We start from the raw sequence: 21521 nt of genomic DNA on the forward strand, positions 1-21521 counted from the left end.
CCTTTGAGTGCCTGATTAAATGAGTCCTGGAATATTGGTAGACATTTTCAAACCTTACATTCCAATACCCAGGCTTGACGTCCAGGAACCCGTCATTAGGGGACCAAGCACTACGGTGCTGAAGCTAGTGGGCTATGCTACGTCCTTTAGTGTCTATATTTTGAATAGGCTGTTTAAGAATAAATCCAATGAATGCAACAAACTTAGGCAGGATTATTTAAAAGTCACATTCCTTCTTCACACTCTTTCATGTAAATATAACAAAAAATATAACAACAATAATGATAATAATGATGATAATAATAATAATAGTAATGATGATGATGATGACAGTGACAATGATTATATTAATAACATTGTAGAAAAGCATCAAGGATTAATGAGACCTTCGGTATAAATAGGATTATACTTTTTAGTCATCTGGGTTACCACTCTCAGTCCACCCCTGCCAATAGGTCCACTCCATTTGGATCACATTAACAGCAACAGTGACAGCAGGCTGCAGCAAACATGGCATTGCCAGTGTTTACACCATAACCTCTTCTGAGACCGTCAGTATGTGATAGCAGATGCGGTGGCAGAAAGAGTGACGAAATGATTACGTTTCCCATCGGGTTGTGTTTTCGGCATCTGTGGTCACACATTGTGACTCTTACAAAGAAATTGGTTACAGCAGCAGTAGGTAGCTTATGCGATAATATCTGCTCGTGTTAGCTTGAGCATTTCCCGTTGCTTGCATTTCTGTCTGCATATTGTGGTTTAATGTCTATGAGCAGAGAATAAGACGAGGTTTGTGTGTCTTTTTATGCTCCTGTTTTTTTGAAGTGTCTGGCAAGAAATGGAGGACTAAACAAAACAAAAAAAACAAAACTAAGGAATCCTTTCTAATAATAATGTTCCAAATGATGTGTGTGATATCTTCTTGGCGTGATTGGGAATGGCTGGCATAATGTCTTACTCAGTTCCCAGTTGTAATTTCTTTACTTGGTATCCAGGGTGGTCAACAACATAGAACAGAACAAGCACTTCATTCATGATAAGCTGTAATCAGCCTGGCGCTGAGACAGACAGGGCCTGCTAGGACGTTTGGAGGAGAAATCCAGATCAAGAGGGAGCGACTTAAGGCCTCTTATTGAGTTCTAGCCACCAAGCACATCATTTGTTATTTGGTAAGTAGAGCTGCGATGTCTACAGTGTGAAAAATGCATGCCAGACCCCAAGGTGACATCTTCAAATTTGCTTGTTTTGTGCAACCAGCAGAGCAAAGCCGAAAGATGCTCAATTTAAAAATGACATAAAACAATAAATTAGCACCTTTGAGAATGTGAAAGAAGAAAATGTGTGACATTCTTGCTTATTAAGTACGCTCACATCATGGTTAAACAAAATCAAACAATTAGTCAGTTGATTAGTGGGTCGGCTATGGTGTCATTTTCAAGCAAAAGTACCAAAGATCTGCTGGTCCAGTTTCCTAAATATCGCTTCTTATCTCTCGCTTTCTTGACTTAAATCCTGAACTGTCTTGTGGACTGATTGCTGGCATGAATCGAGACGTTCAAATGCATCCCCTTCGGCTTGCAGGGAAACCAAATCAAGAGTATAATCTGCGGAAATAATCGCAGACACACAATCGCGTGATCTTTTTTTTTTTTTTTTTTTTTCTCATGGGTTCATCCGGAGAGTGCACTGAGTTTGACCTCTGTGAGTGATGCCCCAGTTTTTCGAGGCAGATGCTCCGAATTGCCGCCAAACTGTGCGAGTAGATTTACTGAAAGAAACGGCGTGAAAGTAATGAACTTAAAGCCGCTAACGAGTCATTTGGTTCTTTATGGAACCAGCAGGTCCCCTGGAGCAGCGCGTATCGCACAACAGAGCCATAAAGACAGCCTCCGTGTCTGTGGCGCTGCGACCGAAATGCGGAGGTGATTATTTGATTGCAGGGTGCTGCTGACTTGCTCTTGTCATTTACGTCAGAAGCTTCTCCCCGTTGCCATAGAGATGATTATCTCTCATAACTGACACACAACGCCCTCTCCACATATTCGGTTCAACAACTGAGGATTGTAAATGTTTAAATCAGCAAGACATTCATTAATGCAGAAAATACTCTAATTAGCTTTTCCTTTTTCTTTTCTTTTTTTGACAGCGTGATGGAGCAATAGTACGTAGGGTTTTTCTGTTTTTTTTTTTTAATGGAGGCAGAACTTAAATGAGGCTTAGAATAGAAAATGAGTTACTGGCAGTGTTGTCAGCAGCAATATTCCTCAAGATTACAGATGCAATCTTAATCTGTCCTCTATCTCTCCTTAAATGCCCCGTTCGCTATCATAATGCCTTGCTCCTCATATCTGATGGCCGTGTTGTGCTTAATAACAAGCTACGACTGCAGGAGGGAGGGGTACGTTGGGAGATAAACAAATTAACAAAGCTATTCGCGGCCCCTGCAACACCAGGGGGTATGGGAGGAGAGGAAAGAGGGCAGTAAAGAAAGAGACGAGGACTGCCTCAGCGAATCACAGCAGGGGGGCATCCGCCGCAATCACTCAGGCACGGCGTTATCTCCGCAATCATGCATCGTCCCATTGTTGAGCTAATTGGAAACCTTAATTTGAGACATAGTATTATTACCTCATTATTCGCCGGGTTACTTTTCCCCAAATTAATAAACAAGTCGCATCATTTGCACAAAGAGCTTTAAGGATTTAATTCGAGGTGGGTATTAGGATACCGAACTGTCAAAAGCGAGGATCGGTGACAAACCATCAGTGTCGGACGGTGAATCATTGAGCCACATCAAGTGCTCGCGATCCACCGCAACCGAGGTGTTCGCCGTTACACCGCCGGTCACTCTGCGCCTCCCCCTTCGCCTAGCGAGTGAGATCAGACACCGGCTCAGTTTCATGCCGAAACCACGGACGACTGCGGCGAGCGGTGTACAAGTTTGGCCGAGCATCATGAGAAAACACGAAGATCCGGCCAAATGTAGCAGCTGCGTCAAGATGATTTTGAGGGGGAAGCGTCTCCAGCGTCCTGAAATGTTGGACTCCAGCTTGGCACGACTGCAAAGGAATATGTCGTATTTTTTTTAAATGTTGCAAATGTCTTGATTCAGTTAGCAGTATCTGCAGTATCATGCTGGTAATACATGAAATACTGGCATTCGTGCCTCCATAATGAGCTTAATTATTCCAGTCAGTTTTTGGGTCTATTCTGGGGGGGTTTTCCTCACTTGAATCTTAGGTCTAAGGAAAGGGGATGTTGAGGCAATGTGATTGTGTTTTTAAGATGGAAGTTTTTGGTTTAGTTAGCTCTCTCCTCATGTGTCCTCCCTTTGTTCTTTTCCTGCCATTTTCCCAGTTCGCCTGTGTTTATCTATCAATTAGTCGCTGTCTATGGTTCTTTATCTATTTCCTCTTTGGTGTGTGCCTTTTCATAAGGTTTGTTATAAGGCTGTAAGTTTTTGGACTTCTTGATTCTTGGATTCGCCTGCTTCCTCCATTTTTGTTTCACTTCGTTGCAAGACTTTTGTCAACTCTCTTTCATACTCGCATTTTGGATTTTTGGATTTGATGTCTGGGCTCTGGCTTTGTTATTAAGCTCGCCTTTTGTTCGTTTACCTGCCTGCCTCCTCGTTACTCACGTTTGGGCTCCGTTTTTGAATTAACCCTGACACCTAACACATACGACAAAGAGAAGTCGCACATTCTCAAAATCGAGAGGCTGGAAACATAGGAACAATTGGCACATTTGCTTGATAATTCAAAATGTTTTCTTGACTCTCTCATCAACTAATTAAACTAAAGGTTTCAGCCTTACATGCATCTCACCAGCATGAAAAATAAATATAAATAAATATGCGAAACATAACAACTGCCCGGCTTAGTTCAGTACAATAGCCGGCAGGAGCTGATTAAATTTGGAATAAAGCATGACTCATTAACATATTTTAAACAGTGCATATTATTTATTCTGTTTTGTATTCTAATATTTATGATAATAAGAATGAATCATCAATAAGAACTTGACTTAATGAGCGACCAACTCCAAATCAATAAATACAGCAAAAGTCAACATGGCTATTATTCTGTGAAGATGAAAAAGCGTAAAAAAAAAGAATTAATGGGGGAGAACTTTTTTCCCTCTTCCTGTCAGTGGCTGGTAATTAATTCATTAAAATTACTGAAGCATTATGTAATGAGAGAACCTAATCATCTGGTGGCCTGTGTCTCAACCTCTCCCCCTAGACAAAGACATTAAGCCCATGGCCACTTTAATCTTCCTGTTTGAATATCTTTGATGCACAGGCTAACATGTCGTCTGCGCCTGCTTCCCCGTACGTCTTTTGCGCCGTTGCCATGGCGACGTCAACATTGAGATCGATCATTGCCAAGCAGGAGTGGAGCATGACACCAATTAAAAGGTGATGTCGTCTCCAAGTCATCACTCACACTCCTCACTAATGCACTAATTACCGGGGCCGGGACATTAATGGAATAGCATGGTTCAGCCTGGGGATTAATCTGCATGGATTCACCAGGGTATGTGTGTGTATGATGTCTGTCTGTGATGTGTGTGTGTGTGTGTGTGTCTATATATGTGTGTGTGTGATTAATGCGAACCCCCGCTTGCTCCGGTGTGACCTTGAGCACCACCACAGGAGGGAAATGAACCGGCTGGGTGGAGGGTTGCGATATCTGCACTTGGGGAGGGCTGAGGTGGAGACGATGTGCTGAGGTGGAGAGCCGAGCCAAGGTTGAGCGTGAACTGGGAGTTTGGTGCAACCGGACGGGGATCGATGACTAAATTCGGTATGTGACTTTGACAAACTCTGCTGATTATCTCTCCGAGACTTAAAAACAGCAACCGGGACTTACTAATCATTTCATAATTAGTATCAATCACAAAGTCCGGGGGTTAATCCTCGTTCATCTGCAGTTAAAGCGTTCCGATTCACTTAAGCACAGGCACATCCTGCGACAAGTAAGGTGAAAAAAAGGAAAGGGGGTGGGGGTGGGGGTGGTGGTGGTGGTGGGGGTGGGGGTGTGGGGGGGGGGGGGTGTTAAGTAATTAACATATCACCTCAAAACAAACAAATACAAATAAACTCCTTAAAAAATACATAAACCACTGGAACAGGGCCACAGACAATGAGGTCATCAGCAAAACAAACCTGGATTGATTTGTATCATAACAACAAGTCTAAAAAAAGTCAGCGAAGTAATAAGGTGTGAGTGTCTGTGTGTGTTGCTGCGTGTGTGTGAGGGAGAGAGAAAGAAAAACAGTGCATAAGTTAGTGCATAATGTGTGTATTCATCACAGAATAATTACCGGTTTTGTGTGCGTCGGTTTCCGCGCAGCTAATTTACAATTTAGAGCATCCTACAGAGGGTCACGTTTTGAAACGCACTACCTGCTGTTTTTAAAGCCAGCTCCTTCAAAGTAAGAGTGCGAACATTTTCAGCAGTCCTGCTTTGATCCCCATCGATTTTCTCCTCCGCTTCTTTTGCTTTTTTTTATTTATTTTTTTTTTGGTTCCTGTATTTTTTTTTTACCCTTTGATGCCTGCAACATTTGGTGTGTATTCCAACCAGTGTCTGGGTTTGTTTCTGTATGCTTTATCGATCCTTTTTTTGAATTAATTAGGCAGTCTCTTGACAAGCCTCCCAATTTCCTGGCCCCTCCAGCGATCTGTTTTTGAGAGTGTTGATTCTCAAAAATATAATCAAAACAAACAAGGGCAAACCGTCTTGTGCAGCCGGACGGGACAGACGTGCGGCGCGCGATGGCCAGTGTGCGCGCCGGAACTCACCGATGACGTATGTGAGCAGCAGGGCCAGGGTGAGGGTGAGGAGCGACGCGGACAGGGCTGTACACTTCCAGTTGCAGCAGCGATGAGGCTTGTTGAAGGTAAACAGTGGTCTGGTCACGCTGCTGCGAGGGAGAGGCCGGGGCGGAGGCGAGTACACAGTTCCAGACGTCAGGGGGTAACCCTGCCCGGCTCCTGACAGCAGAGCCGATGAACCAGAGCCCTGCTTGAACAGGAAGTGTCTGTTGGAGGAAAACAAAGAAACACAGAGGTTAGAAATTTCATTCTAACCTGCAATTGACTGTTCACCCCTCAGTAACCGGCGCACGGCACATTAAAAAAAAAAAAAGGAAAAAAAAAAAGGTAATTGTGGCAGATTTACCACTCCAAATCTGAGTGGGCGACTATTGGAAACAATGGGTCTTGATTTTTCAGAGAGAGGCTGACAGAGTTGAAAACAGAGGCTCCAATGGGCTGAGTGATGTTAAAAGGGCAGTCTTACAACAATGGTCTTGAATATGCAAGTGATGGCGGAGGTATGGTGATTTCAATTATAAATGAAAAGTAAGTTGAGATGAGCTTTCACTTTCAATCATGGAATTTAAAGGCGGCATCAGTGATGACCTCCCCACCACGGACAAACAAACAAAACAACACGACGCAGCTGGCCGACCGGTAGCCTGCAGATGAACTTCCACGCGCACGCTTATGTGCACAACGACAGAGATCCTCTATTGATTTCTTTGAGAGGAGGGTTTACTCCGGACAGATCTGAAAAACGAAAACTTTGCAACAAACTTCAAATTTCTATCTGTTTGTTTGTTTATTGTTGAAAAATCCCGAACGGTGGTATTTTGTTGACCTCCGGAATCATTATTTTTGGTAAATAAAATCTGAACTTGAACTGCCAACCCACAAAAAGCAACCATGATACAGTCAAGCTGTTGTTTTTAAAAGGATTCCAGAACGTAACTGCTGCCAAGTCAGCGCTGAAAAGTCTACATTCGAATCGAATTATGACCTTAAAGTCAAAAGTCATACCGCGTTTCAGCCTTATACCCCTCTGACTTGATGGCTGCAATACATACATTACGCTGTTGTTGTTCTCAAAGGCGAAGGCTAAAGATGCGGACAAAAAGTCAGCATCCTCGCCAGCTGACGAGCCAGGTAGAAGACACGGAAAATAAATAAGTGTATTATTTTTCAGACAGTACGATAAATATGAGGAAAACTGTGAGACCATCAGGCTGCTTAGCTTTTGCCATCTTATTCAGGAAATGTGCTTGCACTTTTTACCTCAGTTGTTGATGATGTGCTTTGCTAACATAATTTTATCTGGGTTCACTGGAGTTTAAACTTTCCTGAATCCAATAAAGAGCAGGACAGCGCTGCTAATATCACCCTCAACAAATACTGCAGAGTGGATGTGCTAAATGTGAACAACAAAAACCTGTAACTACACAAGCTGAAGCAGTTATTCAATAAGGCTCTCCTTGGCCTCAGGAGCAACACTCGATTACTACTGTGGGTAATAAGCTAGTTAGAGAGACATGCTAACGATTGCTGCTGGCATCAGAGCAGACGAACACTGTTTAATCCATTCCTTACACCGTTTCTTACTTCTTTGTGGGTTTCAACCACCACCAAACTCTCTGAATGCAAAGTACCCCTCTAACCACACCCGTGTCCACACCACACTGGGCAGATCTAATGCTCGGATGCTAAATTCTGAGGGAGGGGTTCTGGCAACCATACAATTAATTGCTGCCCTAATCTTATGAGAGGGGAGCTGTTCTGCATTGTGTGTCCCACAAACTACCTGCCACCCCTGGGACCACTGTTTTTGTCTTTCGAAAGTAGATTATAGCATGAATTTGGAAAACAATCGAAGGCCTATCTAGGACAGGAGTTTCGTCGTTCACCAATTAGTTTAGCACCGCACAGACATCATCTTTTCTTAGGTATTCTGATTCTATTTATGCAAATATGCACTCAGAGGAATTCAGACTAACTCTGAACCATGCCTGACTGAAACTCATTTAAAGGGCCCCCAAGGTGGGAGATTTTAGAGACCCCTCTCCTGCTATTTTTTAAATGATGGATTCAGGATTCAGATATCACACGCAGGGCGGATTGCTCTAATTTGCCACCGCACGGAGCCGCAGTCGTCCTAAGCCTCACCCATCTCAAAAGCTTTCAATGTACCTTCTAGAATAAAGTCATTCAGTCTCATCCTTACTGCCCCAGTAGTTTGGCTGCATTTGTGTGCTTTCAATTTAAGTGGTTTCCTAAACTCGCAAGTAATGCATCATCAAAGATTCATCCAGAAAACTAAAATCAAGGAAGATAAGTAGTCTAAGTGCCTAAGCGCTGCAATTCCTCCTGCAATTTACATTATGTTCTAACATAACCTGTGGAAGGTGAGCGATAGACATGATGAATGTAAAACATGGTCATTATTCACATTTAGTGTGCTATAACCTGTTAAATGAGACCTATTATGCTTTTTTTTTTTTTTTTCCCCCTTTCCTTCGGTGTTTTATACATGTTCCTGTTCATGTTAGAGATCAGTAGAAAAGTTATAAGTTAGAAACGGTAAAAGTGCAAGAGAGGGGATTCAGGGCTACAGCACTGGACAGTATGAGAAAACCTGATGTGTTTTATGAGCACAAATACCTGTAAAACTATTCTAGCAGAAACCCCGATTAATATCATGAACCCAAAAATGAGGACAATATTTCTCCTTGAATTAATATTAAACAGTGTTGGCTGCACTGTTACACACCCACAGTACACTACAGATACCATATATGTGACAGAATGTTAAAGTATATGCTCTTTTCCCGTCCAGGTCTTTCATCAGAGATGAACCCAAATTCGACAAAGTGCCTCTCCGGTGCAACATTATGAGCAGCTACTGTGATGCAGAGCAGCACTGATATGAAAGAGAATAAAAAAAAGCCCTGGCAGCCAAGGATCAATGACTTACCTATTCCTTTTTTGAGTCATCAAAGCAACTACTTAAGTTATGCCGCCGTATTAGTTAAACGAAGATGAAGTTCATTTTCATTATGAAGAGAGAGCGCGTTAGATGGCAGATGATGATAGGAAGCTAAGCTGAAGGGCAATTAAATGAGGTAGCATTTCATCTATATTGTGTTTGGATAATGGAGGGCGAGGGGTTGGAGGGTGTCAGACGAGGAAGCAAAAATTTGGGGGCAAGGAAATTATGCAATTTGAGAAACGTGAATCTGGCGAGCAGGCAATTATAGGCAGTTCCAGCTTGCTGCGGCCATATTGACTTCCATCAAAAAATAAACTAAGGCTGCTGGTGTGGGCAAACAATGAATGGCTGTGTTGGGGAAAACATCAGAGGCAAAAAAAAAACAAAAAAAAAAACACAGGCATGACTCATTATTTTCCTCTCTGCAGTGTGTGTGTGTTTTCCATAGCAAAAAAAAAAAATATCCCGGAGCTCCTGGAATCCTCCAACAGCAATGACTGCCCCAGGTTACCTTGTTCCTTTCCGAGGGTTAATACCGGCTGTGAGTGTGATATGTTGGGGCAGACATGCAGCCCTGCCAGACTGTTATTCTGTCCGTGCAGCGCGGGGTGTGAGGTCAGTGGCTGCTGGTAGGACCGCGGTCTCTGAAGGGCCCTCGGAGGACAGGCCATTAAAGTGGGGCCAGACAGCAGACTGACAGCATCGTTGGACACCAGGCTGCACCCGCTCGTCCATTTGCCCTCATACACGGCAAAAACACATCCATCTTCTCAAGTGATTTTTAGTCTCATATTCAGCCTTGAAGATGGATGTGCCTATGATATGCCTTAAAAGCGGGACGGTGAGTATGGCAGGCCGAGCGGTTACCAATATTTCTTCCAGACTTCAGTTAAGGTATCACGATGTATGACTGCGGAATAACTCAGATCATAAACCCTGAGTCGCGGTAATTCCATTGCCATTAGAAATTCAGGAATGTTCGCTTTGCACAATGATTTGCAATGGAAACTAGCGGCTTTATCTCAAGGCAAGTTAATTTCGATAGGACCTGATTTGTAGAGGTTATTTAGAGTTCATTACAGGAGGAAAAATGTGCATCGCAAAAAAACGGGTTAAAAATAAAATGTTATCAAAAAAAGGTAAAAAACAAAATAAAACAAAACAAAAAAAATAGTGCCGAGAGTTTTTGAATTTACTGTTGATCTTTCTTTATTTAGGAGTCAATAATGTACTTAATTTCATTTAGATGGACTGGGGCCGGCCAATATAGCAATATTATATTGTTACTGTGATACAAGTATGCATTTGTCCATGTTGTCTTTTCCAGCTTCTAATGGTGGGATCCAAAATGCATTGGTCCACACATTCGGCTCTTGTCAAATTCATTCGGGGAAAATTCCCACATGGATGGAAAAAAAAACCCAAACCACAACCACACCACTCATAGTAACTAGTGATCGATGCCGGAATGCCAGGCAGCTGAGTGGATGTGTCTCAAACACTTTCCCCACAGAAAAAGCCCTGATCAAAGAGAGTACAGTAGGTAGGAAGAAGGGAAACGTGACAGGAAATAGGAAAGGAGGATGGCAAACGTGATCAAAAAGGGACAGGGAGAAAGAGATTAAAAGTAAAGGTACGGAAGGAACAAATGAACCCAACGAGAAGGCAGGGAGGAGTTCTGACTGTACGTTTTTACTTTCTCTTAATCTTTTGTTACTGCAGTGCCACCATTACATTAGATGGAACAACTGGGCATCTGATGACTGTACTGTGAAATGTGCAAAAGAAAAGCACAAGTCACTGTTGTTGAATAATTGTGTTGCAGTGATTTAGATATTAATTCAGTTTTTTTTTTTTGGTTCTATGTGTTAGATTTTAAGTCGTTTGCTATTTGAAATATTAGCAATTCTGTTTTCAGCCAAAAAATAAATTAATCAAGAGGGCTGTGCCATAAAGCTATTATAAATCACCATCAAATATTATGTTTTTTAATTTCTTAAAATATGTGATCTGGATAAAAATGTCCCCTTAACTAATCTCATGTGAACTTGCCTGACTGGTCGACTTGTCATAACGCTCGCCTTTACCCAGAATCATTAAAAAATAAAACTCTTATTGTGTTAATATTTTGAGAACCTACCAGCAGTCATCCTGAGCACTCATGTGGTACTTCTGAGTAGATTTCAAAATATTGAGATATCTTGTGTATCACAATATAGCCTGAAAATACTGTTGTTGTCCATCTGTCTGTTTCAATCTTTTCATTTGCTCAAAACCTCTCTTTTTTTCTCTCTCTTTTTTTTTTTTTTTCAATTTGCCAGTCATCCTTCGTCTCCGTCTCCCTCTATAATGTGGCCCTGTGGCTGTGTTCAACATGAGAGACAGATGACACCCATCCTTCACTGTCTGCCTCCGCTCCGCTCTCAATCTACCCATCCAGGGTTGTCTGCTGAAGGCTGTGAGTCCGATGGGGGGGGACACAGGAGGCTGCACATGGAGCAACCACACACCTGAGGGTCAGTGGTAGTTCAGTTCTGAAAGGCCAGAGATAAATTTAGGACCAACATACACGCACAAAGACACACAGAAACAGGGCCCGGCTCAGAGGTGCCCACGCGATGACAAGCACACACAAAAAGATGCCAAACACAGGTGGGCATTTTCACATTTTTGAGGCCAGTACACAGGTCGAGTCCACTGTGGTGCTTTTATTGCTCTGCTGAAGCCGGATTCGAGCAAAAGGGGATCAGAATCCAGCTGAAGAAATTGCATTTGTCAACGCATGTGAAACTCTAGTCTTCTTGTGCAGTGCTTTTAAAAATACTTCACTGTTCTTCCTGGCTCCCTGCCTTTGATCTTCTCAGACAATATCCAGAGGCGACGCCCAGGAAGCTCCGAATTCATATCAGAGGGCAGATTTCCCCTGAGACGGGAAGAAAATGAGAGCTCCAGCTCTTCGGGAGGTCGGAGTCTACGGCCCAAGGGCTGCTTCTACCTGGATATGTGGGAATGACTGTGTGTGTGGGTGGAGGCTCACGGGTTGCAGGTATATGCAGATGTGTGTGTGTGAGTGTGTGTGTGTGTATTAAACCAGATATGGATGTGTATCTGCACATGCACTGTGTGTGATTCCAGGAGTCGCACTATCAGCTATAAGAGGAAGGAGGGAAGGCAGGGCAACAGTCAATTTATTACAGTCCCAACATTTGTTATGCCTCTTAACACACCCAGTGTGAGACCCAGTCAGATATATTGAATATCCATATCTGCATCCTTCCACTTACACAAGCTGCCCTCTCCAGAAACATAACGGATATGCTGCTGAAAAGGAAATCTATGCACACTTCAAACAATCTTAATCTCTGCTGACGCAACGTCAATACTTTTCAATACAGATTCATCAAATGCGCATCAAGGAAAAGGGAAGTGCACTTGACAACAAGAGATATTATAGCATTTTTTTTTTGCCATTTATTAAGGTCTTTGCATCACTTATAATTCCATTGGCATGAGCCCCCGTGTCAAGATTGTAAATACTTGATAAATCTTTAATCTCATGCCTGAGATTGAGCCGATAGCGGCAGCGGCGGCAGCATCACGGCAAGCGCTAAAATATGAAATCATTAGATTAGTAGTGAATCTGTGGATGTGAGAGAGGGGAGTGAGCAGGGAGCCGGAATATTAAATCCAACCCAAAAACAGTTAAGCAGTGAAGACTTAGTCATTTTTTTTTTTTTCCATGTGCCCCCCACCAAAAGCTAGATAGAAAAGAGCCAATAATATCTGAATTATATCATGAAGGGGCACTATTCTATTGACTATGAATATGATTACATTTTATGGCTCAGAACTAATAGAGCACTATCAAATGAAACTTATTTGACTATAAACTCCCAAATGCAAAAATGTATTACTGCAAAAAGGCGCCATCCAATATACTGAGCCACTGCGGATATTGTGTTTTATAATCACATCTCTCTTTGGGAGACAGTTCTTTACATTCAGCAAATATTGATTTGAGCGATTTGAAAAACAGAGAGCGTGATGTTTTTGTTGGATTTTCATTGAAATCAGACACACACAGACACACACCGATAATGTAATTACAATGCACTTCTGACAAGTCCTCTGCATTAGTACTCATGTCTGGCCGATGATTAATTTAAATTGTCGCTGGATCTAATTTTATTCTCCCTTTCCTTTAAATGAGGTAAGATCTAATTATGGTCCTAATGCATAACTTATTAAAAATCTCTTCTTCTGGTGTGGCAGCCTGCCAATCTCACCCTCACTCATAATACCGGAATTCAGCTGCAGCACCGATCCCTCATTAAACATGCAAACATATTCTTTTGCACCTTGCTGCTTCCTCTCGAAAAGCAGCCTCAGAAACGAGGATCTCCTAAATAATTCTCTGATCAATTGTTACTTATGCAGCAAGCAAATGCTTAATTCCGTTTGACGGCGCCAGATTCCGGCGCTCGGGAAATGTCTGCTACCTGGAAGTTGAATCACAATGTGTTCCTGAAAAGATGATTTCTACAAAATATCAAATTTCATTCCTACTTCAGGTAGTCTAACTCAGATACTGCTCCCCTGGTAAAACTGTCTGCAATTGGGGGTAAGAGAATGAAAAGAATCCTTAAAAAAAAAAAAAAAAAAAAAAGCCTGATAGATTGGCTCTGACTTTGATGGTGTGCAAAGTCATGTAATAATACCCCTGAGGCCTGCATGGTGTTCCACTTTCTCCTTTCTACACGTGCAAAACATGTCCAAATCCTTTAGTCCAACATTCATTCTTAATCATTCCACTCCGACTTCTCTAAGAAAGTCTGCCAACTCACAGTCCTGATGAAAGAATTTCCTTTAATCTAATGATCCTCATTTGTGAGATTAAAGAAATGTCTTTAATCAAGTGACATTATGTTGAAGTAGGGCAATTTGCCTTGAAGATATTTTCATTTTTAAGGGTTTCCTTAGCTCGACTGTAAAGGCTCACACGCACCTTCAGTTTCTTGCAGACAGGTGCGTAGGAGGAAATATCCATAGGCAAGAGCAGAGAGAGTGCCTGAACTCTCCCTTTTTTTTTTTTACTTGCAATAAACTTTATTTTAGATGCAACATTTTGGTTCTTAGACCTTCATCGGGTAAAAGATTTAATTGCAAAATTACATAACTACCGTTTTGAAACGAAGCCAACGCATCTGGCTTTTGTCTTCAGCGCAGGGTAAAATCAGCGCTCGTTCCTGCGTCAAATGACTCTGCAGGTGTCGTTTGTACTGTATTATTCAGTGTCGGCTAATTTTCTGGTGCGATGGTGTGATGCCTGTTGAAGTCCTTTAGACTGCGCTGAGCTTGAAAGAGCCTGAAGGGGAGATATTAAGAAATGATCCTCTGTGATATAATCTGCAGACTCTATGTCAGTCCCCAGTGGGCGGGGACCTCTTGACACATGGAGCGTGTACACCTCTCAGCAGAGCTGAGAAAGAGGCGAGATGTCGCACTCCTAAGCTACCTCCATCATCTGCTCTGGAACTCAGAATGTTTAATGGAGACATGCTGTGCTAATTTTCGGGTTCATAATTTAGCTTTAGGTTTACAGGCTTTAATGCTCAAAAAACACATCGCCCCCTCAACCAAATTCCCAGTCTCTTCTGATTGGCCAGCTCACAAACACCTGAGCCAGCACCGCTCTCCCTGCATACGTGCGTGATGCAACAAAAGTCACAGGGGGCAACCGACGAGGTGTTTTCAGGCGTTCCAGGAGCAGCGTTTTAACGTCCTCTGGATGCAGGCTGATGTGTACCGTCTGCTGCTTCCTACCGCTCCCTGTTTTCCTGCATGTTGTTGATGTTGAACGTGACACAAAAAAAAACTTCCTACTGCTAAAGCCAAGGGAGTCAATCACCTGTTAGCCCGCATTAAAAAAAAAAAACCCTGCGTATACACACAATTTCAATGCACAGATGGTAGTTCTTAAAAAAAAAAAAAAAAAAAAACCACCAGTGTAAAAATAACCTATAAGGGCACCGTCAGTGGGACTTCTTCATTTGTTGCATTCCCTTACCTGGTCTCTAGGGGAATGTTGCTGTTGAGCACCCAGCTGTTGTGAAGCTGCGCCTGGTCTGTGCTCGAGCTTGTGTCTGCCCCCTGGCTGCCCTGGCTGGCCTGGCACCGCGTCGGCATGGTCTTCCTCTGCAGGCTGACTTGAGTGTAGGGCGCCGGGCGGGCACAAGTGCAGGCGTGGGGCGGAGGGGGAGGAGGGGGCAGCGGGCGGAACGTGAACTGACCACCTGGACTGCTGGGCAGCTCTGCGCAGAGAGAGAATGAGAGGAGCCGCAGAGGAGGAGGAGGAGGAGGAGGAGGAGGAGGAGGAGGGAGTGATAGAGAAAGAGAGAGAGAGAGAGACAGGGGAGAAATAAACATAGGTTTATTAGGAGCGCTGTCCCATAAATTACAAATAAAAGTGGCGTGTTAGTTGACAGTTTATTGTTATTACACTGATTGAAGGGCATAAATCAGCTTGGAAACTGTGCCTGTCCAGTGTCTTCCCTTCCTACCTGCTTTGATACACTTCCAGCTGCCCTATAAATAGGTTCTTGGCTGGCTGCAGCATTGAGCAGTCTTTAAAGAGCTAACAGCTCCGGCTTAATCTGCACCCGCCAGCCCAAACTACCCATGTGATGTTTATTATGAGATCTGTAGCTCGACGGAATGAGCTAGCCAGCTGTAACTCCCTCACACTGGTAACCTGGGGGTCTAGCTAGAGCTCTCCCAATTCATCATTTATCATTCTCTTTCACTCCCCCTCCCCCCATCTCCTCTTCTCCCCCCACCCGCTGCGCTCTCTCCTATTTTCAGTCTGTTTTCTGAAAGTAAGCATAGAATAATTACGGCTTTGCCAAAAAGAAAAATGTTTGTTTAATGTGTGTACGCGCGTGCGACTGCAGACGAAGCCGCCTGGCGCGCGTCTCCGTGCGTGCGCGTCGTGTCGGTATGTATTCATGAGTGTGCGTCAAGCGTCCTGGGACATTAGTTATGAGTGTTTAGGGGGACAGCTCATGCCATATGGTTGCCGCATGGCTCTGTGAACACGGCAAATCCCTCATCCCAAAAGACCAACTCTGTCCAGCTGTATTGACAATGAATGTAACATTAGCCTCGAACCCGCTGTACGGGACAAAAGGAGTGCAGAATCTGGTAGACAGGCCGTATTGGCCCACAACTCTATTATGCTGCCAAAATGTCAGCAATAATTTAGTATCTGGAAATGTAGCTCACCTGGGAGAATACCACGGTCTTCCCTATTCAAGTGTAAGTATTACACAGACAAAAGCAACAACAGATTTTATGATCCCTGCCAGATGAAAACTGCAAAAAAGTGAAGCACTGAATTATCTTTTGGGTTTTTTTTTAGTGCCTATTGCTGGCATGAAATCTTCCATGTTACCGGTATCTGCACTTCACCTACCGTTATGTCTGAAACTGTGGCGACATCCTTTTTCTAAATATTGCAGGGGAACGGTTATGGAGCGAGTCGTCATCAACATTTCCATAATAACTGAATCTGAATCTGAATCACACGCATTTTAAGCAATGCAAAAAAAAAAAAAAAGCAAAATATTGGTTTGATCTTTTCACATGTGCGTGTCGTATCCACCAATGTTCACTGACACATCATATCAGGTTTTTACGACTGTCTCAGTTGTTTGAAATTCACATTTACAAGATCTATATATTGTTGCAGTGTTGTTGTATTGCGACGACAGGACAGGAACAGCTCTCTTAATGGTCTATAAACGTTTCCATGGTGATGTTTCCGTCATGCCATCTGTCCAGATGAAAAAAAGCTAGTCTGAACGCTGCTCCAGCGGCGGTTATGAAGTTTCTCTCTGCTTGTGTACATATATCTGCATGTTTGACGCAAGTATTTCCAAAATCATAGTGTAAACTCTAAGCTCTCTGAACACATGATCCAAAACACATCGCTGCTTATTGATCTTCCAACATAGCCGGATCGTCATCCAAAGCATGTGACAAAATATTTGTCTCCACTCTCTGCATACTGTCACAATGCAATAATGTCTCCCTTACCCGTGACAAGCCATTACTCACAAATGTTTTTCCTGGTTTCATGGAAAACACAACTGAACATTGTCCTCCCTGCTTTGTTGTTTATTGCTCTGGGCCATCTGGGATGATGCACATTTCACACCCGCACATAAAACGTGATATTTTTAGCATGTTTTACATGTCGTCCTGTTGAATAACAACAGCTGACACTGTTTGTGTGTCAACTTGTGGTTTGGGAATCTTCTTAACTGGTGGATTTGTCACATTTCTACTCACACATCTGTAATACACACCGCTCCATCCAAACCTTAATAACTGATTTCCTCCTGAGACAGTATATAATATTGCATCGTCCCATATAGACACACAGGCTGCTTGTTATCACCGCAGTAAATCACTGGGAGATTTGAAAAGCTAATCAGACTGTGCTGGAACTGACTCCATATGAGACCTGGTAAAATGACAGGAAATGTATTTGTGTCATCACCTGGAGGTGCTGTTTAGTCTAATCTAATGGATGTGGAAAATGAAAGTTATTTTGGTCTGAACCACCTCTGAGTATTAAAAATTACATGCTTAGGGAAAACTGCTGGAACATTTTTAGAGCAGCGCTGCATCGTGTCACTGTAATACACCGGGAGCTTTAAAGTGGTGCCTCAGTTTTCAGCTTGATTCTTCAGCAACTGGGAGTCCTTTGAGTCCATCAAGAAATCCCTCGTTTGCTTCTGGCTTTTTTTTCTGGAGGGAGATGTTTCGAGGGTGCGCTAAAATCTATCTCACATATTTTCTTAAAAACCAAAACAAAAGGCAAAACAAGATTCGGTCACGCTTGAGGCGCTGAACAACTTTAGATCTGACTTGAATATGATGACTTGAGGACTCTCTTTCATTGTGCTGAATGACTTGATGCAAGGCATGCAAAAACTGTAAAAGCCGCTGTGAACGATTCTGCCAAAATAAAAGTTTTAATTTCAACAACGCTGCCAGATTCTCTTACACATCACAGTGCGAGGATGCCAGCCACAGGTGTGAATCAAAACACGTCGACAGTGTTGCCAACTTGGGTTTATTACAAATGCTCGGGCTTGTGCTAAATGTTGCCAGACGCAAGTATAGAAATATTTCATTATAAGATAAAGACCTGTTTGAAAATATTATCAGCAAAATGTCCTTCAAGTACAAGGAAAGTTAAAGTACTCATTATGCAAAACCTTGTTATATTATGGCACTGAGATTAGATTATTACTGAGGGGTTTACATTCAAGCAGCATTTTAATTATAGAGCTGGTAAAGGTGGAAATAAACTGAACTGCGCTACATAAAGCATATTTTAAAATGCACTTTATAAATTAATCTTTTCCTGTCCTGTCAAGAGTTTCAGTTCCTTTCCACAGATGGTACTGAAATGATGTCATGTGCTAATTTGTATATGTGGGATATCACTGTGGGGATTTGCATGCCAAAATCTGTGCTGGGCTTTGTGTGGATCTGATAGAAACTATGTATACAAAGCAAAAACAAGCCAATTAATTTACATATTTCATTTACATTTACATGCCAATTGGCTGCTTTGAAACAACTTGAGCGAACAAGAACAAAGAACGTGCTGGAATAACAATGATTACTTCAAGGTTACCACTCTCCATTTGAAAATGATAGGGGCACTCCATCAATTTAGCATTGTACTTTCAACCCTCAAACAATTAGCACAATTTTTGGGGGTGCCTGACTTTTCCTGTATTTATTTCCTTTTTTTTTTTTTTTTTCCTACCCTGTTCCATCGGTCAGCATCAGGAGAACATTAAGTTTCAGTCTGGCTCATTTTAAGTTGCAATTTGACATTTACTCAGTCTGAGAATGGGTGAATTTCCCAGAATAATTATAAAAAGAGCTGTCAAAAATGTGTTATTTTTTTTTTACTGTGAACCTCAGGAAGCTTATTTTATCTGTTGTTATTCATCAGAGAGTCACATCCATTCAGTCTATTATCACCGTGCCTTGGAAAACAGCTTATAATCCTATATTTCCTTTACCAATAAAGGTCAGAGAGTAAATAGAAATGGTTGTTATCACATGAGAGCACACTGCAAAGAAATATATCCTCTGAACACGAACAATAAAAAGTACCTTAGCTACAACCATCGCCCGCTGGCCCAGAGGAAGAAACCTAGTGGGTTTCCTGGAAGAATCATTACAGGGGAACATGATGGCGTAATCACTTCACTGTGGAGCTCCACGATGTCCAAACAAGACATGTCTGATACCAATGAAAAGCTGAGAAACTCTGCTTTAAATTAGTTTTTTTTTTTTTTTTTTTTTACAGATAGGATCAATGGTTCAAAAGCTGTGAACGATTTTAGAACAATAACTATTTTGAGCCGCCACTGGCTCTTTAGGTAATGAAAGCCACACTTCCCATAATGCCTCTCTGCAGCATCTTTTTTTTAGACGCCCCGTTTGATAACTTTCAACATCTTTCAAACTTACATGTCCCAGTTGTTAATGGAGGCTCCAGGCCAAGATAACCCCGGTGACATCATTATTTCCTCAGACTTCTATAAAGCTCCTTATGAGCCACAGAAGACATTACATAATGTTTCGCTAAGGCTGAGCAGTAATCTTCAAGAAGAGTAAACTGATCTGTATGTGTGATAAGTGAAATGTATTTTGTATTTTTCCATTGCCAATTCTGTACGTATGGGATGTAGTTAATGCGCAGGGACATTTGCAGCAATAGCATGAGATACGTATTACTATGATACATGATATTGCAATAATATTCTGCTCAGGCTCGCACAATATTTCTGTCAATTCCAAACATTCCTACAACGGGGGCGAGTTGAGAAAAATGAAAAAGAGCTTTTCACCCCAAACGGCTCACAAATGCTTTGAAACCAAAATAATAAATCCAAATTATTTCTGCCTTGAAAGTCTCGAATGGATTCTAGTTTATTATTAATTTAGATTTTTTTTTTAGAAAAAAAAAAACAAAAAAAAAACCCAGTTATAACAGCTCTGGGTATACAGCCGTGTCAGTGTTTGCTGGCAAAGGAAAAGGAGAAAGGGTGTAAAGTGGACAGGAGGGGAGGAGAGAGCGAACGGCGATAGAGGGGCCAGGGGGAGAATGTAATCTTGGTTAGAAGGGTGACACAGAGGCCCGGGCAGCCAGATGGTGCTTTAGAAGGCTTAGCGAAGGCGGCTTTGGGTCTCCGCTCCCAAAGATCCACAAACTGACTCGATTCCTCCCGTCGCGCGCAGGATGCTCAAATGGCAGAGAAACACTTGCTAAGTCGTTCTTTATCTCTCACCGTTCACACAAAGTCGCATCAAACACACACGCTGTGATGTTGTGTTAAATTGTAGATGTAACCTAAATAGGCCTGGAGATGTAGGGCAGGGGCCGTGCAATTTGGCCGGCATGCCAGGAGTTCAAAAACATCAAATCAACTCTGTGGGGAGCAGATAGAGGCCAGGGGAGGGGCCGTTACGGCTCCAGATGACAGTCGTGACAGTGTCAAACAGCCCCTGCCCCGAGGTTCCCCTGGGACTTAGCCCTCTAGAAAAGACACTTTTGGAAAGTCGCTTATGAGATATTTTTCCTGGAATCATCAGCTTTTTGGTTACATAAGCGAGATGTGAGGGAAAGCGTTTTATAGCAGGCGGAGGGAAGATCTGGGGGGATTTACTGGGGAATGTAACAGGTAACAGGTATTTGGAACAGGTATTAAAAATGCATTACTGTAGGTGAGATGGACCTAAAGTAGCACAGACATTAAGTATTTATGACAATTCAGGCGTTTAAAGCCAAGTCTTACTAATGAAACGAGAGGGGGAGCGTAGTAAAAAAAAATGACTCAGGCATAAACACACACGCATTAATAGTCGCCTGTGTAATGAGTTAGCTGTCATGATGGCGCAATTCTCTTTGGGAGGGATATTAACAAGCAGGTATAAAACTGAACGAAAGATGAATCACGTGCGCAAAAATAATCGTGTTCATGAACGCTCGTCATGCTCATCATGAAAATGTTCCACTACCAGTCTGGATGTGCCTGCCAGATGTTCGGCTGTACCTGTACATGGCGTTTTAGTAATTGGGCAGAGAAGAATTGAGGCGCTGCCGAGGGAAATGTTCAGGGAAAAAAAAAAAAAAAAAAGAAGAGGAAGAAGAAAGAAAAACGGAACAGTTTGAAATTTAGCAACAACGCAGGACTGTGCGAGAATGATTAGACGGGAAAGGGGTCAGAAGAGGTGGAAGGTTGTGTTCTTTTCCTTTCTGCCGAAGGGAGAGTTGTGGGGCTTTTTTTTTTTTGGAGAGCAGGAGGGAGTCTAATCTTTTCTCTTTTTAGATTTTATTTCAAGCGCCTAATGCATTTTGACAATGCATTAAATGTTTGCTTATTTATTTATTTTTTTAACATCATCCATAATGCAGCATCTGCTGCCTTGAGGAACTGTGCCACACTTAGCACAGGAAAAAGCAACGCGAGCCACCAGGTCATCCTCTCGGAGGGAACGCCGGACTCAAGACATGAGATCTTTCACTTTCATGGCTATAAAACAATGGAGCAATCATCCAAAACATTCACAAATTGGCATTCTTTCTGCTGACAGACAAAACATTTTGTGCAGCAGTGT

The 21521-nt window shown here is 42.4% G+C and overlaps 1 protein-coding gene across 2 annotated transcripts in view; it reads right to left on the minus strand.

Moving 5' to 3' along the window:
* tenm1 (teneurin transmembrane protein 1) overlaps positions 1-21521 on the minus strand; it is a 192145-nt gene that overhangs the window by 120935 nt on the left and 49689 nt on the right. For both annotated transcript variants that reach the window (XM_037076301.1, XM_037076300.1), the window contains exons 4-5: positions 14878-15121; positions 5810-6048 (exon numbers count right to left, since the gene is read on the minus strand). In XM_037076301.1, the coding sequence (XP_036932196.1) occupies positions 5810-6048; positions 14878-15121 (483 nt within the window). The remainder of the gene's footprint in view (positions 1-5809; positions 6049-14877; positions 15122-21521) is intronic.

This window comes from Acanthopagrus latus, chromosome 18 (assembly GCF_904848185.1).
Source record: "Acanthopagrus latus isolate v.2019 chromosome 18, fAcaLat1.1, whole genome shotgun sequence".
Lineage (NCBI taxonomy): Eukaryota > Metazoa > Chordata > Actinopteri > Spariformes > Sparidae > Acanthopagrus > Acanthopagrus latus.